This window comes from Haemorhous mexicanus, chromosome 7 (assembly GCF_027477595.1).
Source record: "Haemorhous mexicanus isolate bHaeMex1 chromosome 7, bHaeMex1.pri, whole genome shotgun sequence".
Classification (NCBI taxonomy): domain Eukaryota; kingdom Metazoa; phylum Chordata; class Aves; order Passeriformes; family Fringillidae; genus Haemorhous; species Haemorhous mexicanus.
Window position 1 is genome coordinate 20,151,068 of NC_082347.1, and position 26,758 is coordinate 20,177,825.

The 26,758-nt window shown below is 37.5% G+C and overlaps 1 protein-coding gene across 16 annotated transcripts in view; it reads left to right on the top strand.

Moving 5' to 3' along the window:
• The window catches only part of KCNMA1 (potassium calcium-activated channel subfamily M alpha 1), a 420,823-nt gene that overhangs the window by 376,845 nt on the left and 17,220 nt on the right, over positions 1-26,758 (top strand). For all 16 annotated transcript variants that reach the window (XM_059851299.1, XM_059851302.1, XM_059851301.1 and 13 more), the window contains 2 exons: positions 21,007-21,120; positions 24,298-24,428. In XM_059851299.1, coding sequence (XP_059707282.1) covers positions 21,007-21,120; positions 24,298-24,428 — 245 coding nt within the window. The remainder of the gene's footprint in view (positions 1-21,006; positions 21,121-24,297; positions 24,429-26,758) is intronic.

Here is a 26,758-nt window from a genome sequence, read left to right on the forward strand (position 1 = left end):
TGTAAAACACATTGAAACTACAGAGAAAATGCAAGTGCTAGTAACACAAGCCAAAAAGTAAAATAAAAAGAACAAGAACTTTTATTTTACTTTGCAGCTTTGGTGCCTTCTTGCTCAAGAAGCCATGGAGAATTAACTCAAAGCTGATTTCTTCCCATGGTGTGACATGTACTCATCCCATTTAAGAACATTGAACAAAATCTTTCAATCTTTCCTGAGAGTAGGGGACTGATTCATAGGTTGCCAAAGGCTATTTTACACCATCTGTGCCTGTGCAAAGCAGCTGCAAAGCAGTCATAAGCACCCTGGCAAAGACCATCAGTGTAAAAACAATCATCTTCCCATCCCTGAAGGGTCTTGCAGCTCATGCAGCTGAAGTCCTACCTTTGATAAACCTATTAAGTGCAGCAGTAAATATTCCCTCTGGATCTAGTTCTGCTGTAAATGTAGGTGGAAGGGATTGTGCTTTGGTCTGCAGTTTCCCTGTGAGCATGATCTGGAGGTAGTTTTCCCTCAAGGACTGTGAGAACTAAGATTAAGTTCAGATTTTTCTTCTTTACACTCTAATCAGGAAATAGGAATTATATGCCAAAAATCAGAGGTTGCAGTGTAACTTCTTGAATACAGGAACTTGAACACAGAAAATTCTTTCTTAGAATCAGCAATAAAATAGTGGAATTCAATACTGGAATTAAATTGTACCAGGAAGCTAAAAGTTTGAACTTTTCAAAGTCAAATTGGACAGTTTTCTGGATAAGAAGTAGATTTAGAGAAGAAAAGGAAGAAACCGACTGTTTTCAGTCCCATGAGTGTTGAAAGTTTCAAATCTGTGGTCTGGAAATAACACAACCCCAAATATTTTAGAGTTCTTTCCTCACAAATTTGTGAGGGCAACTTGCTCACACTCTGATAGTCATGATTAGGAAACTCATTGCAGAAGTGGAAGACAGGCACAGAGGTTCCTTGTTTTGCTGGTTTAGCCCTGGGACCTGAAATTCTGTATCTCCAAACTAAATCTATACTTCCACTACCAGGCTAATGGCTATTCTTTGCTGAATCTCTCTCAGTCTCCTATCACACACATAATTAAAATAATCAAGAATCTCTTCTTGAGCACAAACAGTCTGAGAGAATTTTCTATCTTTGCTTAGAAGGTAGAGACATTTCCAGCACTTGACTGTTTTATTTTTCCTCTGGGAGTAGACAGGGTCACAGCATCCCTCAGTGAGGATAGAGAAACCTGTCAATCTAGTCTTGTGCACCACATGAACACCTGTCATTTTTTACTCTCCATCCTTGGAGGTATTCGAGACCTGACTGCATAAAGCTTGAAGAAGCTGATCTGACCTCATAGTTGACCCTGCTTAGAGCAGGAAATAAGACCAGAGACCCTCCAATGTCCTTTCCAGACTGAATTGTTCTGTGACTCTCTAATACCCACGTTGCTGCTACAGCAATAGCCCCTGTAGGTCAGGAAGTGTATCCTGGCCATAGTCCAAATCCCTTTAGCCCTTTTAAATGTTGCTGATGAAGAGAAGCAGAGGAACAATAAGTGAGCCCATTTTTAGAAATTTTTGACATTTCTTCAGGTAAATACCAGCCTGCATGCTAAAAAATAAAAGGTGCCTCTTTCCATAGCTGTTCTGGGGAAACAGGGCATAACATAAGGCAGGTAACCAGCAGCTTTTTTTAATTGGCAGCACTGAATAAGGAGGGGTTCTTGCAAGCCCAGTTGCTTCAGAAAACAATTATCTTCACAGTAAATTCTCTGTTTATGAAATCCACAACTCCTGAATTGGTTCTGTTCCTTTCAGTACTGTAAATTTTCATGAAAGACCTTGAATAAAATGATTAGGCTGTCAGAAGCAGTTAGAATCAGTAGATAGCACAAACTTTGCTGGAAATTATATGCAATGTGACAGTTTTGTCTCTGAAATGCAGCTGTAACATACGGTGGACACAACTATCATGGCAATTACATAAAGTAGGTGATTCAACTTTTGCTGGTCAACAAGCAGCATATTAGAACAAACTCACAGATTCTTACTGGCAATTAAGTACCTTTATTTATAGAGCAGGTTGTCATTTTACATTTGTGTATTGCTTGACATACTTAACACATTGGGTGGTACAAACTTGCAGTATTGCCAGTCTGGTTTTCCTCGATCTTAATGCATGATTTTGAATTAAGACATTCTCATCAACATCATGCTTGGATCTTCTGTGTTATTCTTTTATGTTACTTCTGTTCCTGATCATCAGAAGCACTGACTTTAGAAAATATGGAGGTGTGGCAGAAGATCAGTTTACCTGTGACAGGGTGGTGAAAAGAGAAGTAGTAAAACAAAATATGTGAGCAGTCTAAGAAATGTATGGGCTGAGCTGCAAGATTTTTGGTGAGGGATTTAGCAGTATGACCTTACCCTTGCTATTCTGGGTAAATAAATAGTATTATATATGCATTGTTATGTAGTCAGTAAGCAGTGGAATCTCATGTGAAAACCTGATATATAATTCATGTTTACATTTCTGAAAAAAAATACAGTCATTTAATTGATAAGTTATTGAATATACAAGGATCTTTCCAGTTTGTATCTGTGATTGTTTCATTTCAGCTTTAGGCAAAAGATGACACCAGTACAAGAAGGATGCCATAAAACCAGGATGCAAATCTATTTAACCATCAGATAAGCCATAATGGTTGGCAGGTGTTGAAGTTCAGGGCTATATCTATAACTCTTTTGCTTTAAGTTGGTAGCAGGGAGAGAATCCACACATTTTTCCTAGAGCTTCATCCTCATCACCTGCTTTAACACCAAAGACACTCTCAGTCCTAGGCATATAAAAATGTATCTCTGTATCCATCCATACATGCCCTTTCCAGCCAAGGACGTAGCTTTGAAATGGAACCCAGGTGCAATACAAGAGGAAGGATCTTGTAGAAGGAACAGGTGGGTGGACACATGACAGCATACTTTGCTGAAAGGGAAATTTCTATAACAATAAGGCTAGCAATTCCCAATGGATTAAGCTAATTGCTGAAAAATCAGCTCTGAATTAATCTGGTTTGCATCAACAAAGGATTTTCTCATTTCTAGTGGAAGATGAACTTAGAACACACACAGCCATTCTCATACAGAAACTAAGATTTGATAGTGCTTCCTTATGGTGTTATAATATCCCCAGGTTTTCAAACTGATTAACAGTAATTATCAATTATCTGGACTTTCTATAAGTAGTGCAGCAGCATTTTTGTCCTCCGGCTTGCCCATCTTGGGTCGTAACAGATCCTGCCAGAATTGCATCTCATCCAAGCACAGTGCTCTGCCTCGACCTTCCACAGAAGAAAAATCCAGCTCAAAGTTCCAAGACTCAGGAAAAAAATAATAATCTGGACCAGAGCTACAAATGACCTAGCATATCCAGAGGGCATGGCAGTAAACAATCTAAGTTGTCAAATCTATGTTCATCATCAGCTGGCGGGCAACATACGACCAAATGCATGGCTACACAGAACTGTGTGTGCAAACAACCTGTCTTCCTTAGGAAGAAAAGCTTACTAACAGTTTTGAAAGGATTTTCTGGTCTCCTTTACATAAAATGTGTACATGTACTCAAAAGGAACAAGAAGATCTTTCAAATTAAACCTGTGCTGTTGGAAGTTCTCACGTTGAAAGTGTTCTCAGGGCTGTCTGCATTGATCGTTTCAAAGCTGACTGAGTAGCTCTGTAGGCTTGCTAGAGGTTAGGGCTGCAGACTCTAATGTCCTGAAAATGAGTTTTGGAAATCATCTGGGCAGTTCATTGCCTTTGGGAGACCTAGAACCTAGATTCCAAGGACAGAAAGACCAAAGTGTATCCCACTGAAGCTGCAGCAAACTATTGCTTCATTAAGATATCTCAGATTTTGAAGTACAAAATGCTGTAAAGCAAGAACTTGGCCCACCTCTTCACAAAATTATTTATAAACTCAACCTTTTTTTGACAAGGAAGCCCTGTGATTTTCTTAATTACCTCTTACAGATCTTGACTGATTGTCTTCCTAGAAAGATCTGTAAAGAGGTGTGTGTTTGTGTTGGAGAAAAAGGTCACCCCCAGGTACTGGAGATTGGTTTTTATTGTCCTTTCTTTTTCTCATTCTTTTCCCTCAAACAGAAATTAAAATTATTTCATCAAGAAGCATTTTGGAGAGCAGACTAGAGAATATTAGATCCATAGTCATAAGATGTGCTCCTCAGTCTTAACATTTTCCCAAAGCACCCAGGAGGACTGAAGGTGTGATGGGTTCTGCCTTGGCTGTTAAGTTGGGAGACCTCCAGTAATTTTCCTTTCCTTCATTTTGTTGACATTTCCATCCTTTCTTCAAAGATCATCTATTGAATATTCCCAATTAGTTTTTCATGCTTCTTGTTTTTTTCTTAGAGTCCTACTTTGTGGGGATTTTACTTGCTATTTTATCCACCAGATGAACATGGCCCAACACAAAATATTTATCTTCAGTTGTAACTAAAGCTGCTATTTGGCTTCCTTCCCAAAACCCAGGAAGACAATTATACCTAACTGTTTAGAGATTTATAAATACTGTACCGGAGTAGCCTCTGGGTAGTAACTTTAGATATCCAACTCAATAATTTTCTTTTATTGGATAGTGATTTAGAGCTTATTTTGAGTCCTATAGAATAAGAGCAGTACATTTCATTAAAAAACACTTACTAAACAATAAAGAAAAGTGATCTTATAGCTCCAAGCAGGTCTAAAGTACAGAAAGGGGAGGCTGTATAGTAACATTTTGTCCACAGACATTCTAAGACAGATCACAGTACAGCAGTGTAGGCGTATTTCAGCAAAGTAACAATTGCAGCTGTTTTCTGAATGACTTCAACTTATGAGAATTTTCCCTAGGAACACTATTTCAACACATGAGAGATCTTTTTAGGGCCTTCATTTACAGTTCTCATAATAGATCCTCCAACAAGAAAGAATAAAGTGAAAAACATGAAGATTGGATGAACTTCTGCGTAATACATTTCATACATCATGGCAGGATTACTCTGGGGAAAATCCTATAAAATCAAGTAAACATACTCAGAATTTTACACACTGACTTTCAAGTGTAACAGATTGCACAAGATAAAATAGCCCTGTACAAGTTCAATTTCATTTGATCCAGTTCCTTTAAAAATCACTTATGACTTCATTGTCATCTTTTGTTGGAGCTGTCTTAAACTTTGATTGAAAGGACAAAAAGAGTCACAGAGTTTCATTAGATTTATTTCACAATCTGATAATTAATTCTTGTATCATTGCAAAGTTTTATGAACTTAGTCTCACAATTTGCTACAAGAAATTCATTAATAAAATTAATTTGAGTTCTTCTTTCCATTGTGAATGCAGATTATATATTCTTTTCCACCTCTACCAATCAATAAATCTTGATTGCTTTATTTCTGAAATGTTAGCAAAAGACAGAACAACCATATTATTGGGACTGAAAATGAGAAAAAATTCTTAAATAAGGGGAAAGGATAAATACTGTCTGAAGTACTTTGTTAGCAAAGGTTTTTGTCATTTTTGGAGATAACTATATTTCAGCGCTGTTAGAGAAAACTCTTCATAAATTCAAAGCAATAGTTGTATTCCTGAAGGACAGGGAGTTTAGTGAATGTTGAATCTTATATCTTTTACTTTATAGTCATAAGGCTTAACGTTAATATTTCAGAATATAGGCTTGGATAATCATAGATGAAGTTAATTTTTAGGGTTTTATGGAATTCAATATTCTGTGGCAACTCCAGCACTGTTTCCTATGTTTAATTTGTTATATTTAATGAAAATGTAGGAATAAAGAGCCTTACTTTTTTAATGCAGAAAATCAAACTCTATTTAGCTGCACTAAATAATTGCAGAATTTAAGGAGCTACTTTACCTCTTTAGAAAGCTTATGAGTAAATGTAGAATGTTAAATGTAGATGTAATATTAAAAATAAATAAGTGAATAGTGCTGGCAGAAAGTGAAAGATTGGGGGTAGTTTTCAAAGTGTCAAAGTGAGCTATGACATTAGCTTTATTCTTTTCGACCCTTAGATTCCTGTGTGTCTTTGTATATTGTCTTTTAGACTGCAGAATGCTTGCTATACTTAAAGCTAGCTCATAATTACCTAATTCATACAGATGTTTTGAAAGATACTCTCCAAGACAGTATCAATCCTTCCAGTCACATTTTCCAGAATGTTTTTTTGCATTAACATCAGGGTTATTGGTTTGCAGGATTGATGGTTTAGTGTAGGAGTTAACACCCGATTAAGGATGTTTTCATACTGTACATTTATACAAGTGTTCCTTTTGTTAGCATCTGTTGTTGCAATAATAGTAATTGGCCAAATTACAAAATTTTCTACTTGGTTGTATAATTATTTTTTAGCTAACTGCATTTTAGTTGGTTGTAGTTTGGTTTCATTAGCCCTTTTCAAAACAAAGGCTTACCATCCTAAGTAATGAAGTTAATAACTGAAAAATGAGATAAGGGCCAGACATGTCCCATATCACTATTTACTCACAAAAAATAGTCCAATTTTTGAAGATCAGGTCCCTGTGATAAATAACTTTTTGCAACATGCACATAATTTTTTATCCTGCTGAACTAGATGGATCAGTTGATAGCTGCTATTTATTTTATGGTAGCACACTGGAACTTTAGATGGAATTAAGAGCTTGTTGTCATAGTCCTGATATATACAAGAATAAAATATGGCCTTTGCCCTGGCAAGTTTATAATCTGATGCCTTGCTTGTTCCAAAACTTATGTGCTCAATGTTACACAGGTTAATAAATCTCTCTGACTTCAATGAAACTGTCCACCTGTGTAAAGTAAGATTATGTGCAGGTCTTTGCAAGATTTGGACTTAAATAAACTAAAGAGTCTGGGTGGGAGAGAGGCTTTTCACTTTTAACTTTTTTCCTGTGCTGTAGAAACCAGCTCTGTTAGGGCCTTGCTAGGCTTCCAGCCTTCACGTGAAACCCTTGGCAGGAAGGATCCCATGCAGTGTCCTTCACAATTTTTGGTACCTTTCCTTGCAGCTGGACACCAGTGCTGCCTGCTGGAATTACACACAGTAGTTTCCTGCCTCTCTCAAAGTTTTCATGGAAAGAGAGAAAAACTAGGAAGAAAAGAGGGGTTTCAATTCTATTGCTTATAAAACACTAAAAATGTGTTGGGTGAATGGCTGGAGAGACACATTCCTTTGATATAATTTCCCTGGTTTTGAGAAATACTGTAAGGTCCTAGCCCAAATACCTTTATGTTTTCACAATTGCTTCTTCCTCTTCTGCTTTAAGATATCTTCTGCTTCAGCTAGAGAAAAATAAAACAGGAGGAAGGAGGTAGATAATACAGTTCATCAAATATGTGATCTCACACTTAAACTATATTTAAGCATCCCAAAACTGTTATAAATTTATGGTATCTCAAATTTATTATTATTTGCTCTTCAACATCTCGAAAGCAAACCCCCTATTATGAAGGTGTACTATTTTGTGCATTTCTGATGCTGAGGAATAAAAAAAAACGCACTCTTTTTATGAGCATTAATTATACACCAGGCAAGGAAGCAATTGCCTCTATGTTATGAAATATTAAATCAAAATGCTTCCTGTTCCCAGATGTCCCAGAGATAAATACAGCAGTATTTTGAAGCCCCACTCGGAGCTGTTTTCCCTGCAAATTTATAGTTTTGTCTCCATTTTCAGAAAACCCTGTTTTATGTGAAGTATAGCACTCTTGGTAGTTTTTAAGGAGCAAACTCCTCTGGAGTTGCCTATGTAGGCAACAACTCTTATGTAGATTGCACACAAGGGAGCTCAAGTTGAAAGGCTCCTTTAAGATGACAAATGGGTTGAAAGTGTTATTGTCTTTGATTGCATGCCTTACATCATCTGTATGTAGGAATAAGAGAGCTATACTTTATCTTTAGCCATTTTATAAATATTTAAGTCCTTAGAGTTGCCTAAAGATATTAAAGCATATTTTACAGTAGTTGGAATATAAATATTATATATAGCACAAGATACCAAAGTAGTTTAATGAATTCATAATTTTCTGTTCACTTTTATTGGAATGTGTTTTATGTTCCAAAACTTCCATTTAAAGAATAAGAGACCATTGTGCTCCCTGACAAGATGTGAGCTGATAGTGAGCATTATCAAGGTTCCCTTAAATGGTGATATGAGGCTGCAATTAGCAAGATGAAAGGGCACATGAGTATTAGAATGTACTGCACCCACCTCTGTGTTTTAACTTTTAAAAAAACTATTTTTAAGAAAGCATATGTAAGTCTTTAAGAAACTGTAAGGTGTTTTGCATCTCCCTCCGTGTATTTTCTAAAAGTTCTTAATTGCATAAGATGATGTGTTACTAGATCCAATTATACTGAGGAAAAATTTGAAAATTTGAAGTTAATTTTCAAAAATAACCGACCACAAAAATCTTACGACATTAAATGTGTAAAAGGTCTGTGTTTCATGGCTTTGAATACATTGTACGTTTTTGTTATAATACTAAATCTTTCAAAATCCCATCAAATATAAAAAATTCTTTTTAATATTTCACAGTTTAACTATTTCCCAGTAGGAGTCCATGCTGGGTAATGCTTGCTAATTACCCACAACAAAAGTAGGCACACAATGCTGGTAAATTACCTGACCCTTTGCATTTTAATGAGACAACAAGGATTTCGTGAAGTGATGTTGTTTCAGTGGTTAATGGTGTCAGCAATGTTGTAATTGTAGGCTGAGGCACATTAGCTGCACAACCACATGTAGGAAGGGTTTCTCTCAACAGGCCCTTTGGAGAATAGAATAGGGTATTATCATTAAGCCTATGTCATTTGCATGCTGCTAATCACTTACTTTATTATCTTGTGTATCCATTGTCTTTCTTTAATTGCTCTTTAAATGAAAATTAAAAATAGTTCCAGTGCCCACGATACTTGTGATAGCATCTTGATTATGAAGATAACTTCAAGAAAATGGAACATATAGATAATATATTGCAGGAATATAAGATAGTTTGAAAGTAATGTACCACAGCAGGCAGCCTCATGAGCGTAATTCTGGTGTCTTTCTTTGCTTCACTACGTATTGTTTGCTTAATAAATGGTTATTTATATTCATAAAGGTGATGGGGTTTTTCTAGAGATCAATGTCACTGGTTTTGCTTTACTGTGGAAGAAGATACAAAGCATCAGTATCTAGCAGACTTACCAGTCTAATAGCAATACAGGAGAAAGCTAGATTTTTGTTCTTTCCAGTTAAATCCTAGTCTGTGATCTCCAAGGCAGAAAAGCAGAATCTATCACCTGCTAGTGATTTACAGAACTTTGACAGCATTAGATAAAATTTATAAAATTCTTGGCATTCTGTTTTCAAGAAAGATCTCTTGATTTAAGTTTGATGTGATTAAATATGAGACAGCCCAGACTTTCCCTAATAAGAATTTTCTAAAAGATTGCTTGCTTCTGGTTATCAAGAACCTGCTAGTTCTTTCAGCATGTGCAGGATGGGGTATTCAGGCTGACTTGAGGCACAGCCTTTGTTGGAAAATCAATATTGCAGTGCTCCTAATAATACATTATTTTTGCAGAGTTTCAACATCTGAACAAACCAGAGCTGGAAAAGTAAATTATTAATTTTGTAAATAGTATGGTAGGAATTTTTGTTGAAGAAAGTTCTGAACGAGTTCTTGTAATTTATTTCTGTTCAACACACCCAGATGAGTTTATGGGTAATGGGAATTTTTGTAGTGGATTATTTAGAGACAAGAATAAGATCTTACAAAATGTCTGTAATGTCATAGCAATATGTGATCTTTTGCAAACTTTCCTTAGAACTTTGAAGCAGATCCTGTGGAAGTATAATGGAGATTCCACCTTTCATGTTGAAGTTTGCTTGCTTACTTCAATTTTCTATTCAAATTTAATTGTTAAATACTCTAAATACTAATTTAAGAGCATGATTACTGGCTAGTAGTGAGAAGGAAGGTATCCCTACAGTGTTAACGCATATATATTTTCTGTAAGTTTGACAGAGTTTTTTCTTAAATGCATAGACAGGCTTTCAGTATGATGGGTGCCCATGTAGGGTTTCCTGTTTCAAAGTTCCTGCCAGTCTGCTTGTTCTGTCATTTAGTAATGCATCTCTTAGTGAGGGCAAAGACAGGCAGACATTTTTGAAACAGTTTCTCGAAAAGAAAAGAACAAGAGACTGAAATCAGGCAATGTAGTGTGGGGCCTGAGAAAATGTTTCTTATTTGTTAAATAGATTAATAGGACTAACAACTCTATAGTTGCATTCTTAAGCCATTAGCCACAAGTGTGAACTTGCTCAGAAATAGTTTATGCTGTAAAGAAAATCAGATTCAGAACAGGTGCTTGGCCACTTCAACATATACAGTGGTGTGTTTTAGAAACTGTGTATATCTGTTGTAAATCCTCAATAATTTACAAATTGTTACTATTCTAACTTCTAATTAAATATCTGGTTCTTTAGTGGCAATGTAAACTCATCTGTCTGGACCTATCTTCCATTTTCAGTGGAAGATGTAGACTGAATTATATAGACAGAGTGCTTCTAAAAATTTGAACTGTGTCTAGATTTTTTTTTATGGGAACTTGTTCACCATGTCACATGTCAGTCGGCCTTTACAATTTATCTGCAGATTTATATTTTAGATTGGCCCAAAATCACCACTTCTTAAACTACCTCACTAGTGACAAAAACCCACATTGCAACTTGAATATTTATTCTCAGAATCCTATCAAATAATAATAAATAGACTAAAGGCTCTCAGAAATATTCAAAATGCCTTGTTGAAAGGACAGCTATTTCCGCTGATATTGGTACTAATGAAATTAAAACAAGGAAGAAAAAAAGTTTTTTTTAATAACCCATTTAACTCTCTACTAAGCTATAATGGATAGGAAAATTAATGTGTTAAGTGTTTGTAGAGATTAAAGTAGTATTTAGATGCATGGATGATAAGAAGTGGTCAGTGCTGAAAACAAAAATAAACAAAAACAAAACACAATAAAACAAACCAAAACAAATAAAATTGCAAAAAGACTGCTAGAAGTTTTCAGGATGTCTGTACTATGACTGGATACTGTAGTATACATTTTATGATTGCCATTTAATTTTCACTACTTAAAAAATACCACATTACATTTTACTGTTACCACTGTCTTTACCAACTTGTTTGCTAGTGTAATGGGTTTTGGGTCCCATATAAATTAAATAAATAAGGAGCTGGTGTAGAGACACTTCTGCAGATACTTCTTTAAATATAAAAGACTGAACTGTCAGAAGTAAGGAAAACTCTTATAGATTTTAGAAAAAACTCTGATAAAATAATGAGTCATTCTGTCATGATAAGGAATTCATTTTCTTTTTAAGATTAATGTTTGTAAGAGGAGAAAGACAGTGAGCCAAAACACTGCAGGCTTAGCAATGGAATTTTCTCTTAAGACTTTACATCACTGGTTTTCTGAATACATTTCCTTTTTTCTTGATATATTTGAGCAAATAGCTTCTTTATTTACACTGCTGACTGTATGGTTTGGATATGGCCATCAGAGGCATAAGTTGTTCTCTGAACTCTGGATTCTGACTGAAGCAGGGGTTTCCACACTTTACAGATGGGGTGAACCCCGTGGCACCGGTGGTATCACTGCTGATCTTCAGGCAGTTTTACTGACACATCCTTAGGTATTCTCAGTAGCTAATATGTTGTTGCTGGTACAGCATTCAAGAATATTCAACTAGAGAGCTACTTCAGATTCCTCCTGATTCCACAACTGTGCAATTTGTATTTAGGTTTATTTAATGGTGAAAAAAAAAAGGAATAGAAAGCAAAGGTTCTGTGATTTCTTGTGCTTTCCAAGGGAAAGTTGGTTGAGTTAGCATTATATAGACTGGTATAGTTGAAATCAACCTGATACTCATTTTCACACATGATATCTACAGATGGCTTTAACAGGCATGCTACTCTGAAGTTGTGTGCTCCAAAAGGCAGTATTTGAATGACAAAGAGCATGGTTGGGGTTTTTTTCCCTATTTATGATGTTCAATTTGGAGTACTGGTAAAAAGTTTTGGCTTGCAGAAAACATTTGTAGTGGCATGCTGAAACCTTGAGTGCCAGAATTAAATTCCATGTTAAAATGTCTTTTAAAAAAAATTTATCTACACATGAACACAGGATCCATGTTACTTCACTATGAGCATTTAATAAAGCCCTGACATTTTTAAAATATTTTTTTTAAAATCACCTGCCTACTGGCACTTGACTATTTGCATAAGACAACCTATCCACTAAAAGCTTCTCTGGGATTTGGTGAAATCTGGCAGGACAGGACATGTGCACAATGTGCACTCTAGTCAACAGGCTTTGAGAAGTTGCATTTTACAATACAGAGTAATATAGAAGAGGAGCTTTTGTACACTTGCAAATAGATTAGACTGCAGGAAATATGCAGAAGGGCCTATGAAGCATACCTGCCAGATAAATTAGAGGTGGTCTTGATCTGAATCCAACCTGTCTCAAAGCTGAGCTCTGGGAATTCAGTTCAGATTTCTTTGATAAACTGGGGCTACAGCCTTCACAGTTCAATCTTTGATCCCCAAGACAGCCTTGAATGTGGGATTTTAGTTTTGACACAGCCTGTAGAGAAATTAATGATGTTTTACCATAGGTTTCCAGCTCAGTTCCAGCTTGAGTAATTTGCAAGTCTGCTGGCACTATTTAGCCCACACAGACCATGAAGTCGACCGTAAGTAAGTCCAAGTTGATGGAAAATCAATATTGCTAGAACAGAGTGACAGATGTTGATTATCATAAAATGTCTGTTTAAGCATTTTGTATGTATCCATTTCCTCACTGCAAACACCTGAATTTTTTGTAGAAGTTACAAAGTAATTGTACTTAAAGATGTGGATTCGTCTGCTAAAGAAATTTTCAGAATACATATTCCAAAAAATGACTGCTGTCATTATTACTGTTGCTGCTCAGGGGAGCTATTCAGATGCCTCATTTATTGGAGCTTAATAGATTAAAAGTCCAAATTGAGTCTCATGATATAAACCTAATCAAATTCTAATCTGCATAATTTTCCCATAAGCAGCGATGGGAAATTTGTTTAATTTATGTTTCAGTAGTTGCCAATCAGATGTTGGACAACACTGTTACTTTTTCTTTTTTAATGTTTAAATTGATTACTTGCTGTGATATCTGTCTTTGCTCTTCCTTTTACACTAAGGAAAAAGTTACTTTTTTTGATATAATGGCATAATGTAGAGCCTCATCTAACATGCCAATATATCATTTTTAGTGGTGAGTTTTCCATATTGTTTCTAGTTATTGAATACCTGTCTCTCTAAAATAGGTAATGTAGCTTAATTTATTTGATCATTTTTATTCAGCATATTTATTTTTGCCTCAGGTCTAAATATGCAGAGTTGATTAATGATTAAACTGAAAGGAGTTTGGCATTGTTATATACTAAATCTTTTTAGCTGCAAACCTGTGCTACAGTTAGATGCTACTAACTCTGTGCCCTAGAAGCATCTAGTGTACAAAACTATTAAATAGTAAATGAAGAGTAGGAACAATTAAAAAATAAAGTTTGTAAAAAGTAGCTAAAAAAGGGAAATTTAATTTTGTTTACTGCACAGAGAAATAGAGTTTCCATTCAGGCAGACTTGAGGGAAGTGCTATGGCTAGTAACTACATATTATCTTACTTAAAGTGAGAAAAATAGGAAGAAGTGGAGATTAAGGCTGTGCTCTGCAAAGTATTAGTAAAGAAAGCCCATTTGTTTTGGTAGTTTTGGGTGTAAGCTTGTGGTGAACCTTGGCAGAGTTAGGGTTTGGGTAATTACCACATAAGATTTTGTGAAGGGAAAAAGATTCCTACAAAGCCAACAACAAAAAAAACTAGGCAGTTTCAGGTGGATGTTGTTTTTTGGGGTGTGTATGAGGGTGAAGCTCAAAATGGCACTTAAACTGGGAAGAGGTTTATATAAGTACCTGTTAACAGACCCCTCTAAGTTACACGTGATTCTGCCCTAGGCTTAAAATATTACGCTTTTTCTAATATATTATGCTGTTCACAATTGAAATGGAATCAATGTGGTGTGATTCAATGCTAGACCTCAAGATGATGAAACCCCAATCCTTCTCTTGATCTTTGTTTTTACAGCTTAATCCTACCTTGTTAGAGCAGCCTAAAAACCAGCAGGCCTATAAATCATTTACACTTTCAGCACATGGGGCCACTAACTCATCCAGGAATGGATCTCACACTTTGGGGAGCGGAAAGTAGCATTGAGCTCACTGCCCTGTGCTTCCATTACAGCTTTGATTTGGATATTTTTACTGTAGGTTTCTGTAATTCAGCAGAAAGTGTCTGAAGTGACACAAGAGAAGAGCACTTTCTTGGCAGAAAGTGGCAGCTGGTTCGGTGTGACATTGTCTCTCAGAGTTCAAAGCTCCAGTACAAAGCATCCCAAAGCATTGGAGGGAGGCTAAAGTAGAGAAAGATGTCCTTCTTCAGCCTCCACTTTCTGTAGATTTACCTTGGCCTATGTTTGGGCCTGGAGCATCTCTGAAGATGCTCTCTCTCTCAGAGAGCTGGGAGCTTACGTAGTCACATCTGGCCTCCCACATTCCTCTCCTTTCCCAGACCTTTAGTGATAATCTCCAAGAGATTACTGGATATTCAGCACAAATCACAGTGAAACTCAGAACTGAAGCCAGAATTTAGGATTTCCAGGTTCTCAGGCCAAACTACAACTCTCTGTCTCAGACCTCGTGGGACACTGAAGCCAGAATTGTTTCTAAATTGAATGGCTGTAACATATTCCCATGAATGTCAGCAGCTCTTTAGCTGCATGACTGCTGCTGAACTTTCCAGGTATACCCAAGGGCTGTACTTTGGAGAATAACAGGTATAGTCTATCATTCAATTGAATTCACAGGAATATTAATGACATTGTCAGAAAACAGTAGCAAAGGGATACAACTGTGAGGTCCTTTCTGAAAATTATTTCTTTTTGGCTGCCTCTGCTTAATGAAAATACTTGTCCCATATTTCTGCATGATAACCTGTCGAGGGCATGTTTGGCAGTTCACCACTTATGTGTTATTCATATATGCTCAAAATATTATTGTTGTCTCATATTCTTTAGGTGAACCAGAGGTAGCTGGATGTACATATGCTTTTTAAATTATATTTGAGGACTTTAGTGCATATATCACCCAGTGAATACCATGACATCTTTCCCTAAAATAGCATTATTTAAAGGGTGCTATCAATTTACAAGGTGCTTTAATAACAAAGCCACAACCTTTAGGTCTGTCAAGTGGATTTTCATTTTGGGATAGTGCCTTCTTCCTGCACAGAGTTCCAGCTTAGTAAAATGTATATCTTTGAAAAGGAAGGGAGGAAAAGAAAAAAAGGGGCTGAGAAAAAGGGGAAGAGAATCATAAAGGACCCATTATAGTCCTTAAGAACAGAGGATATCTTATAAATGTAGCATAAAAATCCATTTTTGTGAATATGCCCATCTGGGTCTTGGTGGAGTCAGTGGAACAGAAGCAGTGCACATCCACTAGACAAATTTCCCTCTACATTGAAACCCCAGTGAACCTTTATTGGTCCCTTCAGCAAACTCTAAGAATATATTTACTGCTATGAAGATCAAACTTTCCTGCATTTTGTGGGACATTACTCAGTTAAGTGACCTGCAAAGAAACAAAAATAAGTGGTTTATGGCCAGCACAATCAGCAGATCATTTGGCTGTCGAGCCAGTTGCTCACACATAAGCAGAGCAAAATTGGTGGTTCTTTCAGTGCAAAAAAAGGGCATGTTTAGCCATTCAGCATTCTTTAATTTTGAACTTCATCGCAGTGCCACTGTGGATCTCAGAATGCCTGCATGTTACTGCTCAGACACAGCTAGTGCCTCCCTGGGAGGAGCATGGGTCAGCCTGGCTCAGGAGGCACAGAGCTCACGAGGTCAGTGGTCCTCATCCCTTTGTTGGTGGTATTTTGTGAGGGACAGTGAGTGAGGTTTTATAGGCACCTGGCCATGCTGAGCTCAGAGCAAGGGAGCACTTGCATCTCCTGCTAAAAAGAGCTTGCCTGCTATTACCGAGGAAATTTGCTCTGTGTTCTCTTTCCACAAAGGTGAGAACATCTTTAAGACTTAGATTTTTGCTTCTATGTAATTGATTGGGTTTTGCCTACTTCTGTGAGCAGTAGTATCTTAGAGGGAGCTGGGAAATGCTCTTTGCTCAAAATCACAAGGTTGAACCATCAGCTTTCTGCAGAGAACTGCAGGAGGCTCAAACTCCTTCAGAGCAGGTACCTGAGGAGGGACATGGGAGGCCCTGCCTGTCAGGGAGAAGCAGTGACTGCTGGCTGCCAGGCCTTACTGATTTGGAGCATGTCAGGAGCCCAAAACCTGTGTTCCTCTCAGAGCTGTGGTATTCTGTATCCACTGCTTGGCAGTATCTTGTTTCAGAGGCAGATAGGAGTGGTCTGCCTCCTACTGAAGCTTCCTCAGTTTGATAAGGGAGACCTCCTTGCTCTCTCCAGCTACCTGGAAGGAGGTTTAAGTGAGCTGGGAGCTGGTCTCTTCTCCCTGGTTACAAGTGAAAGGATAAAAGGAAATGGCCTCAAGATATCCAGGGGAGGTTTAGATTGAATATTAGTGAAAATTTCTTCACTAAAAGGGTTGTCAAGCATTGGAACAACATGCCCTGGCTGCCCAGGGAAGTGTTGGAGTCACCATCCCTGGAGGTATTTAGGAGTCATTTAGATGTGACACGTAGTGACATGGTTTAGTGGTGGACTTGGTAGTGCTGGGTTGGACTTGATGATTTTAAAGGACACTTCAAACCTAAGCAATTCTATAACTCTATGTTGTAGTGATTATCACTATAGCCAATGCTGGTGGGTTGACTGTGACTGACAACTCAGTTCCACAGTGAGAAAAAAGCTCATAGCCTGAGGTAAAGCCAGTTTAGTAAGTGAGCAAAACAAAAACAAGCCACAAAAAAAGAAAAATTCAAGTGATATAAAGTAAACCACTCACCCAGTACAGCAGTTTAGTACCAGATGCAGTGACTGCTGGATCTGGTTTTGCTTTAGCTCCTAACTGTTGGCAAAGAGAATTCCCTTCTCCAGAAGTCTCCCCTCTGTCACTGCATTTCCTTCCACAGGCACTGTGCTCAGACTTGCACAGGCATGTGAGTTTTACTGTAGAGGTTGCTCCTGTTAAGCAGTTGTAGCCAGAGCTCCCCCAGTTGTTTGTAGAAGAAGGAGATACTGTGTTTGTAAGATCACAACTATCAGCCCTGTTTTACGATTTTTATGAGCATTAATGGAACAAGGTTTGGGGACTGAAGGAGAAAATGGAATATGAAAAGGAAAATGAAAAGAGGCTGTGAGGAAAGCATGTCATTTCTAAATGAATGCTCTGTGCTGAGGAATTGAATCTTTTCACAGCTGAAAATGGATCTTAAATCTGATGCCTTAGCTTGTTTCAGCCTCCGTAATGAAATAGAGTTTTCCTAATACCCTGTGACCTGAATTTCTCCCTGCCTTATGGGTGCTATTCCTTGACGTACAAACCTGTATTTTCTCAAGTCAGCATTTGATGATGGATGTCAAAATACAGGTCATGTATTATGCATATAGCATTACCGATTTAAGGTGTTTACTTGTCAAGTTGAAGAAATTCAAAAATGTCACATTCACTGAATCTGCACAGCTGTCACTTGTAGTTTTTCATGCCTTTAAATGAAAGTTCTGATAAAGCAGGTTAGTTTCCTGCACTTTTTTTTTTGTTTTGTTTTCTCTTCTGGAGGAAAAAAATAGACAGCCTGTGTATGGAAATTAGTTTGTGACTTGGGAGCAGGAATATGTCTTGAAGATGTTTGATAGCTTGTGACTCCAAACATAAGCACACAAAATCCCCAAATATTTCCTTTTCCTGAAAATACTCCACAATTTTTATATTTCTTAAAAGTAAATTTCTGAAAGTGTCTGAACTAAGTGCAAACAAGGAAATTAAATTATCAGAAACTTCTCACGTCTTTCAAGACAGTAGGATAAAAAATATTAAGGCATGAGTCTATTTTTCATTCAAGGAGAAAACACAATCCCTTTAACATGCTTCCTGCATTTCAGACTGAATGCACTATGTGTGCACTGTGCAATTACAGAGCTTCTGACAGTCTGTGTCTAACAAAAATGCCACATTTACTTCAATCTTCTGACACCATGCCAGGAAGACAAATATTCTAAGGGTTAGAGAGGTGGCTACAAATGGCCTTGGATGGAGAGTGTGCATGTCTCTGTGTACGTGCACGTTGCAGTGAGGGGGAGGCAAGAAGAACTTGCACATTTAGCTGAGTTACACTAGCTTGCTTCAATTTGCTTTTTACTGGCAGGGAAATACTGCTGTGCTCCTACCACCTGAAGGGCCTGATTCACTAGAAGGTGGTTTAGGAAGTGTGCCCTGAGATGTGGGAAAAAGGCTTCAGGAAAAAAAGGCGAAGCAGAGCCTCCAGGGATACTCTGAGCAGTACAATCCCTGGAGTGCAGGGGAACAATATTAGTTTTGTTTACTTTTAGATAAGTGAGCATGAAAAGTCATCATGTTGCCATTTTAACTTGTAATTTACCAGGGGACACAACTGGGCCTGCCATCTTAATTACTCAAGAAATCTGCAGCTACCTGAGCTTTTTCTAATGGGACAAAGGCTGTATCTTGCATCTCCTTAAAGAATGCATTCCATAATAGAATACAAGACACTGGATCCTGCTGCAGAGGGAGGTGGCACACTAATACCCACCTGTCTCAGATAGCATTTCCTCCCCTTGGAGTCCCACTTATAATTTTTCTGCTGTTGTGAGAGTGTCAGTGTTACCTGTAACTTACAAGGGGGTGACTGAAAGACCTCTGTCAGACCCAGCTGGTGAGCCTGAGGAATCTCAGGCTCAGCCGTGAAGAGATAAACTTTCAAAGAGCCAAAACAGCTCTCAGTCATAGTGCCAGTTGCAAGGAACCATCTGCAAACTGAAACTGGCTGGGACCACAGCTCACTGTCACCAAGCTGGTCTTCTTGAGTTCAGTGCCACAGGGGGTGTTACATGGCTGACTGTTAACATTTCTGATTGCCTCTAAGAAATCTGCTTTATAAAGATTTTCTATCCACTGGTATTACTATATAGAATTGCTCTAGTGACTTAGGTTTCTCTATGACAATGTTTTTGTCTTGCAAGCCCCTTGAAGATATCATATCCACTTCTTTTCTCCTGAGGAATTTCTTCACAGACTTTTCACTCTCTTCTTAAGCTATCCTGTCTGTACAATCACCATGATTCATCTAGTTTTCTTGTGATGGTCAGAATGAAATCCATACCAGTACCTTCTGCAGAGCTAGGAAAGTCTCTTCCCAGTGATTCTAGTTTTCTTACCTGTATATTCTCTATGTGTTACGGAAAAACATAGAGATAGATGAATGGAAGGAGAAAATTAAATCCCATTACATCAGGAAGCCCAGATCTAGTGGTCCTTGTAGTTTAGGGGCAGTTTAAGAGTGATGTAATTATCACTGGAAGAGAACTGTAAGTCCTTAAAACAATATAAAACCAGTATGATATGTTAACAACTACAATTTAGTTTAGAGATTTCCTGGTTTGTAACTTGGTCCCCAAATTGAAGGTAAGGTATCATGTCATCTTCCTCTGAATTCAGTACCAGGTGAATGTATCAATGAATTTAACAGAGTAAAACAATTTCCACACTGCAAGATAGTGAACTTAAGCCAGGAATTAATTTGTCTGTGATTAGTTGAGAATAAGTGTATGGAGAATTCAGCACTAGTGACAAAGGACCAAAGGTGTGTCACCTGGATGTCAATTGTGAAGTCAAAGAACTTGGGAATAATATGGCAAAGAAATAAATGGAATGTCTCTTTTTTTTTTTTTTTTTTTTAAGTGTGGTTTAAAATAAACTTGGCTAAATTTTATTCCTAGCAGACAAATATTTGTTTAAAAATGCTGCCTTGATATTGGTCTATTGGTCTATGAAACCATGAAGTCACTTTCTAGCTTTACCATCACTTCTGCAACGACATTAAATGAGCATTCCCATGTTTTCTGTAGCTTTACTGGAAAAGGGGGATGGCATGCATTAGTCTCAGTGGTGAATTTCCAGTCCTGCTATTGCATGGACTTTTGTATAACTACCCATTTTTCAGTACTTACAATCAAACTCCAAAAGGTTTTGCTTGGGTATTTTTTGTTTGAAGGGAAAAAAAAAAAAAAAAAGATAAAACCACTCAATGTCAAGAGCTCTATTTCAAATGGTAGACAATCTGGCTGAAAACAGTCTTTTTTAAAGGTGAATGTTGCTGGTCTCCAGATTTTTTTTTTCTGTGACTGCCTTCCAACATGTTTTTTCTCCCACCTTTGTTTCCTTCAAATTGTCACTCTTTCCAGTTCTTTTCAAGCAATCCTCTCACATACCATTTGAAAACCTGTGTCTCTTTCCTTTCATGCTATCTTTTTGTCTTGTAGACTGGACCCTTCCATCCCAGTATTCCTGCAATTGTAAACCTCATAGAAATACATATTATAAATGGTACACATGAAAATTACAAAAACCCTATGATGTGTGGGTGGAAGTGCTCTTGGAAAACAGTTAGATAATTTTAAATGTGGATTTCTGCTCAAACCTAAAACTGGCTAAGCAGTTTATTCCTCATGGTTGTATTACCATTTACAGGTAGTACTCTTTAAAATCTTAATTGCTGTTTGAGCAAAGGTGTTTGCTTTGGAATGATCTTTTGGTTTGGTTTTGGTTTTTTTTTGTGTAGTTTGTCCTCTGAAAAGTTTTTCTATTTTTCTCTCTTCTTTTTTTTTTTTTTTTTTCCCCTTCCTTTTAGGCTTTACACCTCCTGGGATGGATAGGACATCTCCAGACAACAGTCCAGTCCATGGCCTTTTACGTCAACCCTCCATTACAACAGGAGCCAACATCCCTATAATTACAGAGCTAGGTAAGAAAAGCTAAAATTTATCCTTCCATATACATTCCCATGTCTTTTTTCCTCTTTCTTTGTTATGTAGATACAGAAAAATTGCCCATACTGGATCTTACACTGTTGCATTTTCTCTTTTGATAAGCGTTTTAAATTACTCTCTCTAAAGAAAGTTTAGTAACAGTTGATTCAATTTATTTGAATAACTGAAATATGTTTCCCTCCTTTGGGTTTTCTCCATTTTCCTAAATAAATATTCTATCAGACAAGACGCTTTTTGCATAGTGTAACAAACAAGCAGGGGTCTTTGGGCTAAGGTTAGAAAAGGAAAAAGGCCAGAGTAAGTATAAGCAGATATTTCCTGTGCATTTAATCAATTGTAAGAGGCCATTTGTTTATTTCTTCATGGTCCAAAACTGTTTAATCATGTGTAACCAAACTCTGTATAATAGTATGAGATTTTTCACTCCTGAGAATATGATGATGGTAGGTAACTAGACTCTGATTTCCACTCTAGCTGTGGGTATTTATGTTGTCAAGCGGTGTGATGTGAAGTGCAGAAGCTGTTCTGTTTTTTTCATGGCAAATACAAACTTGATTTGTGGTCCTTTGTCCTGTTTTTTTTTTCAGTTTTATTTTTTAGAGCCTTACCTGTCTTTTTCCCTTACTTTATTCTCTTTCTGTACTTTTTTTTCCCCCTAAATACTTTACTTAATAGCTAAGCCTGGCAAACTTCTGCCTTTGGTTTCAATCAGTCAGGAAAAAAACAGTGGAACCCACATTCTAATGATAACTGAACTGGGTAAGAAGTGCCTTTTTCCTTCACATCACTGTGTTATTTTCTGTTGTTCTTACTGTCATCAGCTTTTCCTTTATTTATCTGGCTGTATCAGAGGGGCTACCCTCATGGCACTGCTTTGAATGTGTTTTATTTGTGGTTCTGGTTGAAATTGACTGTCTTGTTCTGGTCTTCTTAATGATTTTTTTTTTCACGCAGCATCAGTAAACCTTTGATCACACTCGTCTGACCTGCCGGCTGTTTTCATAGCACCTCCTCACCAATTCATTCTTTTTGGCCTAAGTCCCCACCTCCCTGGCCCTCACTCTCCTACACCAATTTTTCTCCCCTTTTCTCTCTTCTTTCTCTTTCTTTTTGTTACTTCAGCCCGTTGTCAATTTGGTGGACATGCCTTAGCAGCTTTTCACAGGAAGTCCAAGAAGAAGTAAAAGATACCAGAGAAAACCCCAAGCGTCATACTTTCCCTCAAGCTATTTTTTTGTTTATTTTGTAGAGTAAGGCTTTTTCTCAGAAGCTCAGGTTTTGAAGCTGTAGAGGAGCAGCCAAGCTCCTGCGTGGTTCCCTCTCAACACAGAGTGCTCTCACCAGCCTTTGGAGCAGCGTTTGATGAGCTTTTCCTATGGCACAGCACCGCCCGTTTGCACCCAGCTCTCCTGGCCCACAAATCCCAGGGTGCTAACTGGCATCAGGAGGATAAAGACACTGAGGATAAGAACACACCTGCAGAGTTCATGATAGGTTTGCAGTAGCTCAGGAACTGACCCCACGCATGGCTAGCACGGTGTGTAAGTCAGGTGTTAGTCTGCCAGATAGAAGTGGAAAAGGAGTGCTGCTGTCAATGGTGCCTACTCTCAACTAGCAAATTAAACTGAGCTACTAGCTGTTCAAAAAGTACATTTTGAAATGGCAGGCTTTCAAATACTTTGTTGCTTAAGAATCTGGAGATTAAATTGATAGGTATTGTACTAAAAAAAGAAGTGTTGTGGATCCTGGTGTTTTCTTGGATGAAAGTCTTCTGATTCCCAGGGCAGAACATTTCTCTTATTACAGTACTAAGGTGTTATGTTTTAGCAATTACATCAGGGAGTGCAAAGGCAATAATTTTAAATTCTCTCCTCATCTCATTTAGACAGCTATCATGAGGTTTTATCTGCAGTAATTCATGTTTTGTAAGTTAAACATAGCAAGCACAGTAGTATAGAGAGTTTGATAAAGGAGTGGTGTACAAGAAAACTGTATGGGAAGGATTGAAACTGTATGAGAAGGAAGATCAGAACAGTAGGCAGAATCATTTCTGGCTTTAGAAGTCCAGAGCTGAAATCTGATCAAGTTAACAGCAGTTCTCATGTTATTTTCAAAGTTTGCTGGGTTGGCTCAGGAGATGTGTTCACATGGGGAATAGGGATATCATCAGTGTGTGCAGTTTCAAATGCTCAAAAAGTTTTTCATTTCCCTTTCTTGCATGGGAACTGAAATTAATTTGTCATTTAGTAAGTTGAAGGGTATTTCAATGGCATAGCTAAGCAGTCTGTGCTTTCATGCCTGAGGGAGACTAATATGGAAATGAAATATTTCATGAAATATGATCCACTTGATACACTGATCTCAAGGAAACAACTATTTTTAGTTGGAATGAGTTGGAGGCAGAGGGCTTAACTGTGACAATGAAATGCCAGGGAAAGTCAAAATGACGAATACTACTTTATTTGGGCTTTTCTCTAAAACAGCCTGATTTAGATTCTTTTTTCACACTGGCTAATGTAGAATTCGTGGCTGAGAAAGTGAAGTTATAGAGACAAATATCTAAACAAAAGGCAGTGCTGCAAGAGAATAACTGCTCATTCATTCAGATAGATGCATGTTAAAGGGACAGTTTATCCTCTTTTGAGCCCTAAGTGCATTAACACCACTCCAGTAAGAATCACAGCGCCACATCTAAGAGATGCCTGTGGGCTATATCAGAATTTTATTGACAGCCTCTATTTTACAACGAGGTTCTAACTTTGTATCTTGTGAAAGCGTTTAACTGTACATGCATACAGCCTCAGCCACTGTACCCTGCCAATATACAAGATTGTCTCAATATACAAGTTTATCATAAATCTCATTTTGAGCGCAGGCAACTGGGGCCACGAAGCTGCTTTACAGGAAAGGGATAGGAACCTGTCAAGAACAAGATTGTCACCTCTTACGAGCAAGATAAGGAGCAACAGATTTTTAAATGCACATTTTCACATCCATCTTGATTTCATTTTCAGTGACGTTAAAGACACAAGTCTGTGTTTCCAGACATATGCCGTTTCTTTTTCTTTGGCTGTGTGATGTGTAAGGTCACATGCTGGTGACCCAGAAACACCTTTCCTTTCTACTCCTAATATAATGATTGTTATTTTCAGTAAATGATTCAAATGTTCAGTTCTTGGACCAAGATGACGATGATGATCCCGACACAGAACTGTATCTCACGCAGCCTTTTGCTTGTGGAACCGCATTTGCTGTCAGCGTGCTGGACTCTCTCATGAGCGCAGTAAGCAAACAAATCTTTTTCATTCCCTTCTAGGAGACTTGCTGTGAAAGGGAGGGAAGGTGTAGAATCTTTTCCTAAAGTAGGCAGGAGAAGAGGCTTTTTTCTTAGGTGCCAAGAGAATTTTGGAACCTAAGCTAGGTTATTTTCTTAGTTGGACATATAACTGAGATATCTAGGACTTCCATGAGTCCACAATTTTATAAGGAAACAGTCTCATGTCAGGTTTAAAGAATCATGCTTTCAAAAAAATATTGTCCCTTCTGCCTAAAATCCAGACTCAAATTCAGTGTGTCAGTCCCTGTGCTCACCATTCTTGTCAGACAGCATCAACTGAGTTTTGAGCTTTTAATTTCCTGTAGCTATGAGCAATGCTCTGAGTATGAGTGCTGGGGGACACTGATAGAACTCCATGAAAGCCATTGTACACATCTCATGAACTCTATTTGTGTGAGGAGAGATTATCCTCTCTTTTTCATATGGATTTTCTTAATAATCAAAACTTCAGTGCATGCCAGAAACTACAGATGGTGGCCTTTGTTTATGTCTACATCGGGGCTTTTGTTTGCAGCCATAGCACAGTTCTGAAGCAAACCCCTCAGTCATGCTCCTTTTCATCCTCCTCATATTGGCTACGTTTCCAGACCAGTCTTGCTCTGTGTGAGCTACACTTCATTCAGAGGGACCTTAAACTCTGCTAGATATTGCAAGGACGTAGTCTTTTTAAAATCTGAGCATGGGCTTTCTGAGCTCACCATGGAATAAAGTTCCATAGTGCTGAGAAAGATCTGTTGTACACCCCGAGTAACACTATATATGAGCAGATGGGTTTCTCTAAAGGAGCCAAGTCTGACCTTCACCTGAATTCATAATGAAACTTTTTTGCATTTAAGAAAAATTTGTAGTGATCTTTATGATTTATTATTTTATTTGTATTTTATATTTATGTATCTATATTTTGTAGTTTTCCCTGCTATATTTTCCATATGTTCCATCCACAGATAAATAAGTCTACACAGATAAAATTTTATTCTAATGCCCTAGGAGTTTTCAATAACCTCAGACATTGCTTTTCTTGAAAACTATTTACAATAGTTTGTAGATGTGACAAATTCAGAACACCTAAGCATGGACTCCGGACTCCTAAACGCTGTACTTTCTCTAATTAAAATCTTTATCTAAAAAATTTTTAGCATATTCACATTATAAATAGGAATAATTTACCATGAAGGTTCCAAATGTTACTTAGAGCTGTTTATCTACTCCCTTTATTATCCAAGTCAATGTCTCTGAATGTATTGTTCAGAAGGGCACTTCTCAATCAAGTAAAAGTAGGGTTAATCTTACTGGTTGGCCCAGAAAGAGTGAGATACTGTGGACATAATTGCTTCCTTGTGCACAGGTGTCTCAAGTAAATAATAGTGATGTAATGAAAAATAGGTACAGCATGCCTGTTCAGAAATTGTAATGTATTTAGTTATTGCTAGCTTTTATCAACTCTTAGCTTTGGGCAATATGCCCCTCTGTTTTTGCAGTTCTGTAAAAGTCCTTTTACTAAATATTTTCACATCTAAGTGGTCATATTATGTGTCAGGGACAGTGCAGCCTGAAGCCAGAGAAATGTGCTAACAAGAGTAGAAAATTCTCTACTTAAAAAAAAAAAATACTAATAAAGAAGAAAGGCAAGGATTCAGTCAGTTAGAATTGTTCACTATCCTGTCTTTTCTTTCACCAGTTTTCTCATCAGTGGCAGTGTTATTTTCTCTTTATTCCTCAAAGGCCCAGCAACGAGTTGGAAAAGTACAATTCTTCCTGACCACTCAGAAAGTGTAAAATGTGTGAGATGTTCTCCCTTTACTATCCATATTCTCGTGGGGAAGATGTGTTATCCTTTTACCTCTTCTCCAAGGAAAAAAGTGTTTCTCACACAAACTAATCTGTTTTCACTCTATTATTTCTTGCCTTTATTTTCTTTTTTTTCCTAAAGTACACTTGATTTTAGCAAGCAGCTTCTATTTAATGTGTCTGACTTCATACTTTCCAGTATGGGAATCTGAACCCCAGATCCTAGCTAAATTGTGAGAACTGTAGTCATGCTTTCATCCTGTTAATTGCACAGGAATTCTGTAAGAAGTATATAATGTGCACTCGGCTGTCTTTTGCCAGCTCACTTGGAGACAAGTATATAGTTCATTATTCTATCTAGTTAGTGATTCAGTGGGTTTTACTGCTTATTTTTGATAGGAAAATTCCAGTTTTTGATCTCTGTTGATATCTGTGTAATGAAAATTCCTTCTGTAGTGTACAATGCAAATGTTCATGAACTGCTCTTT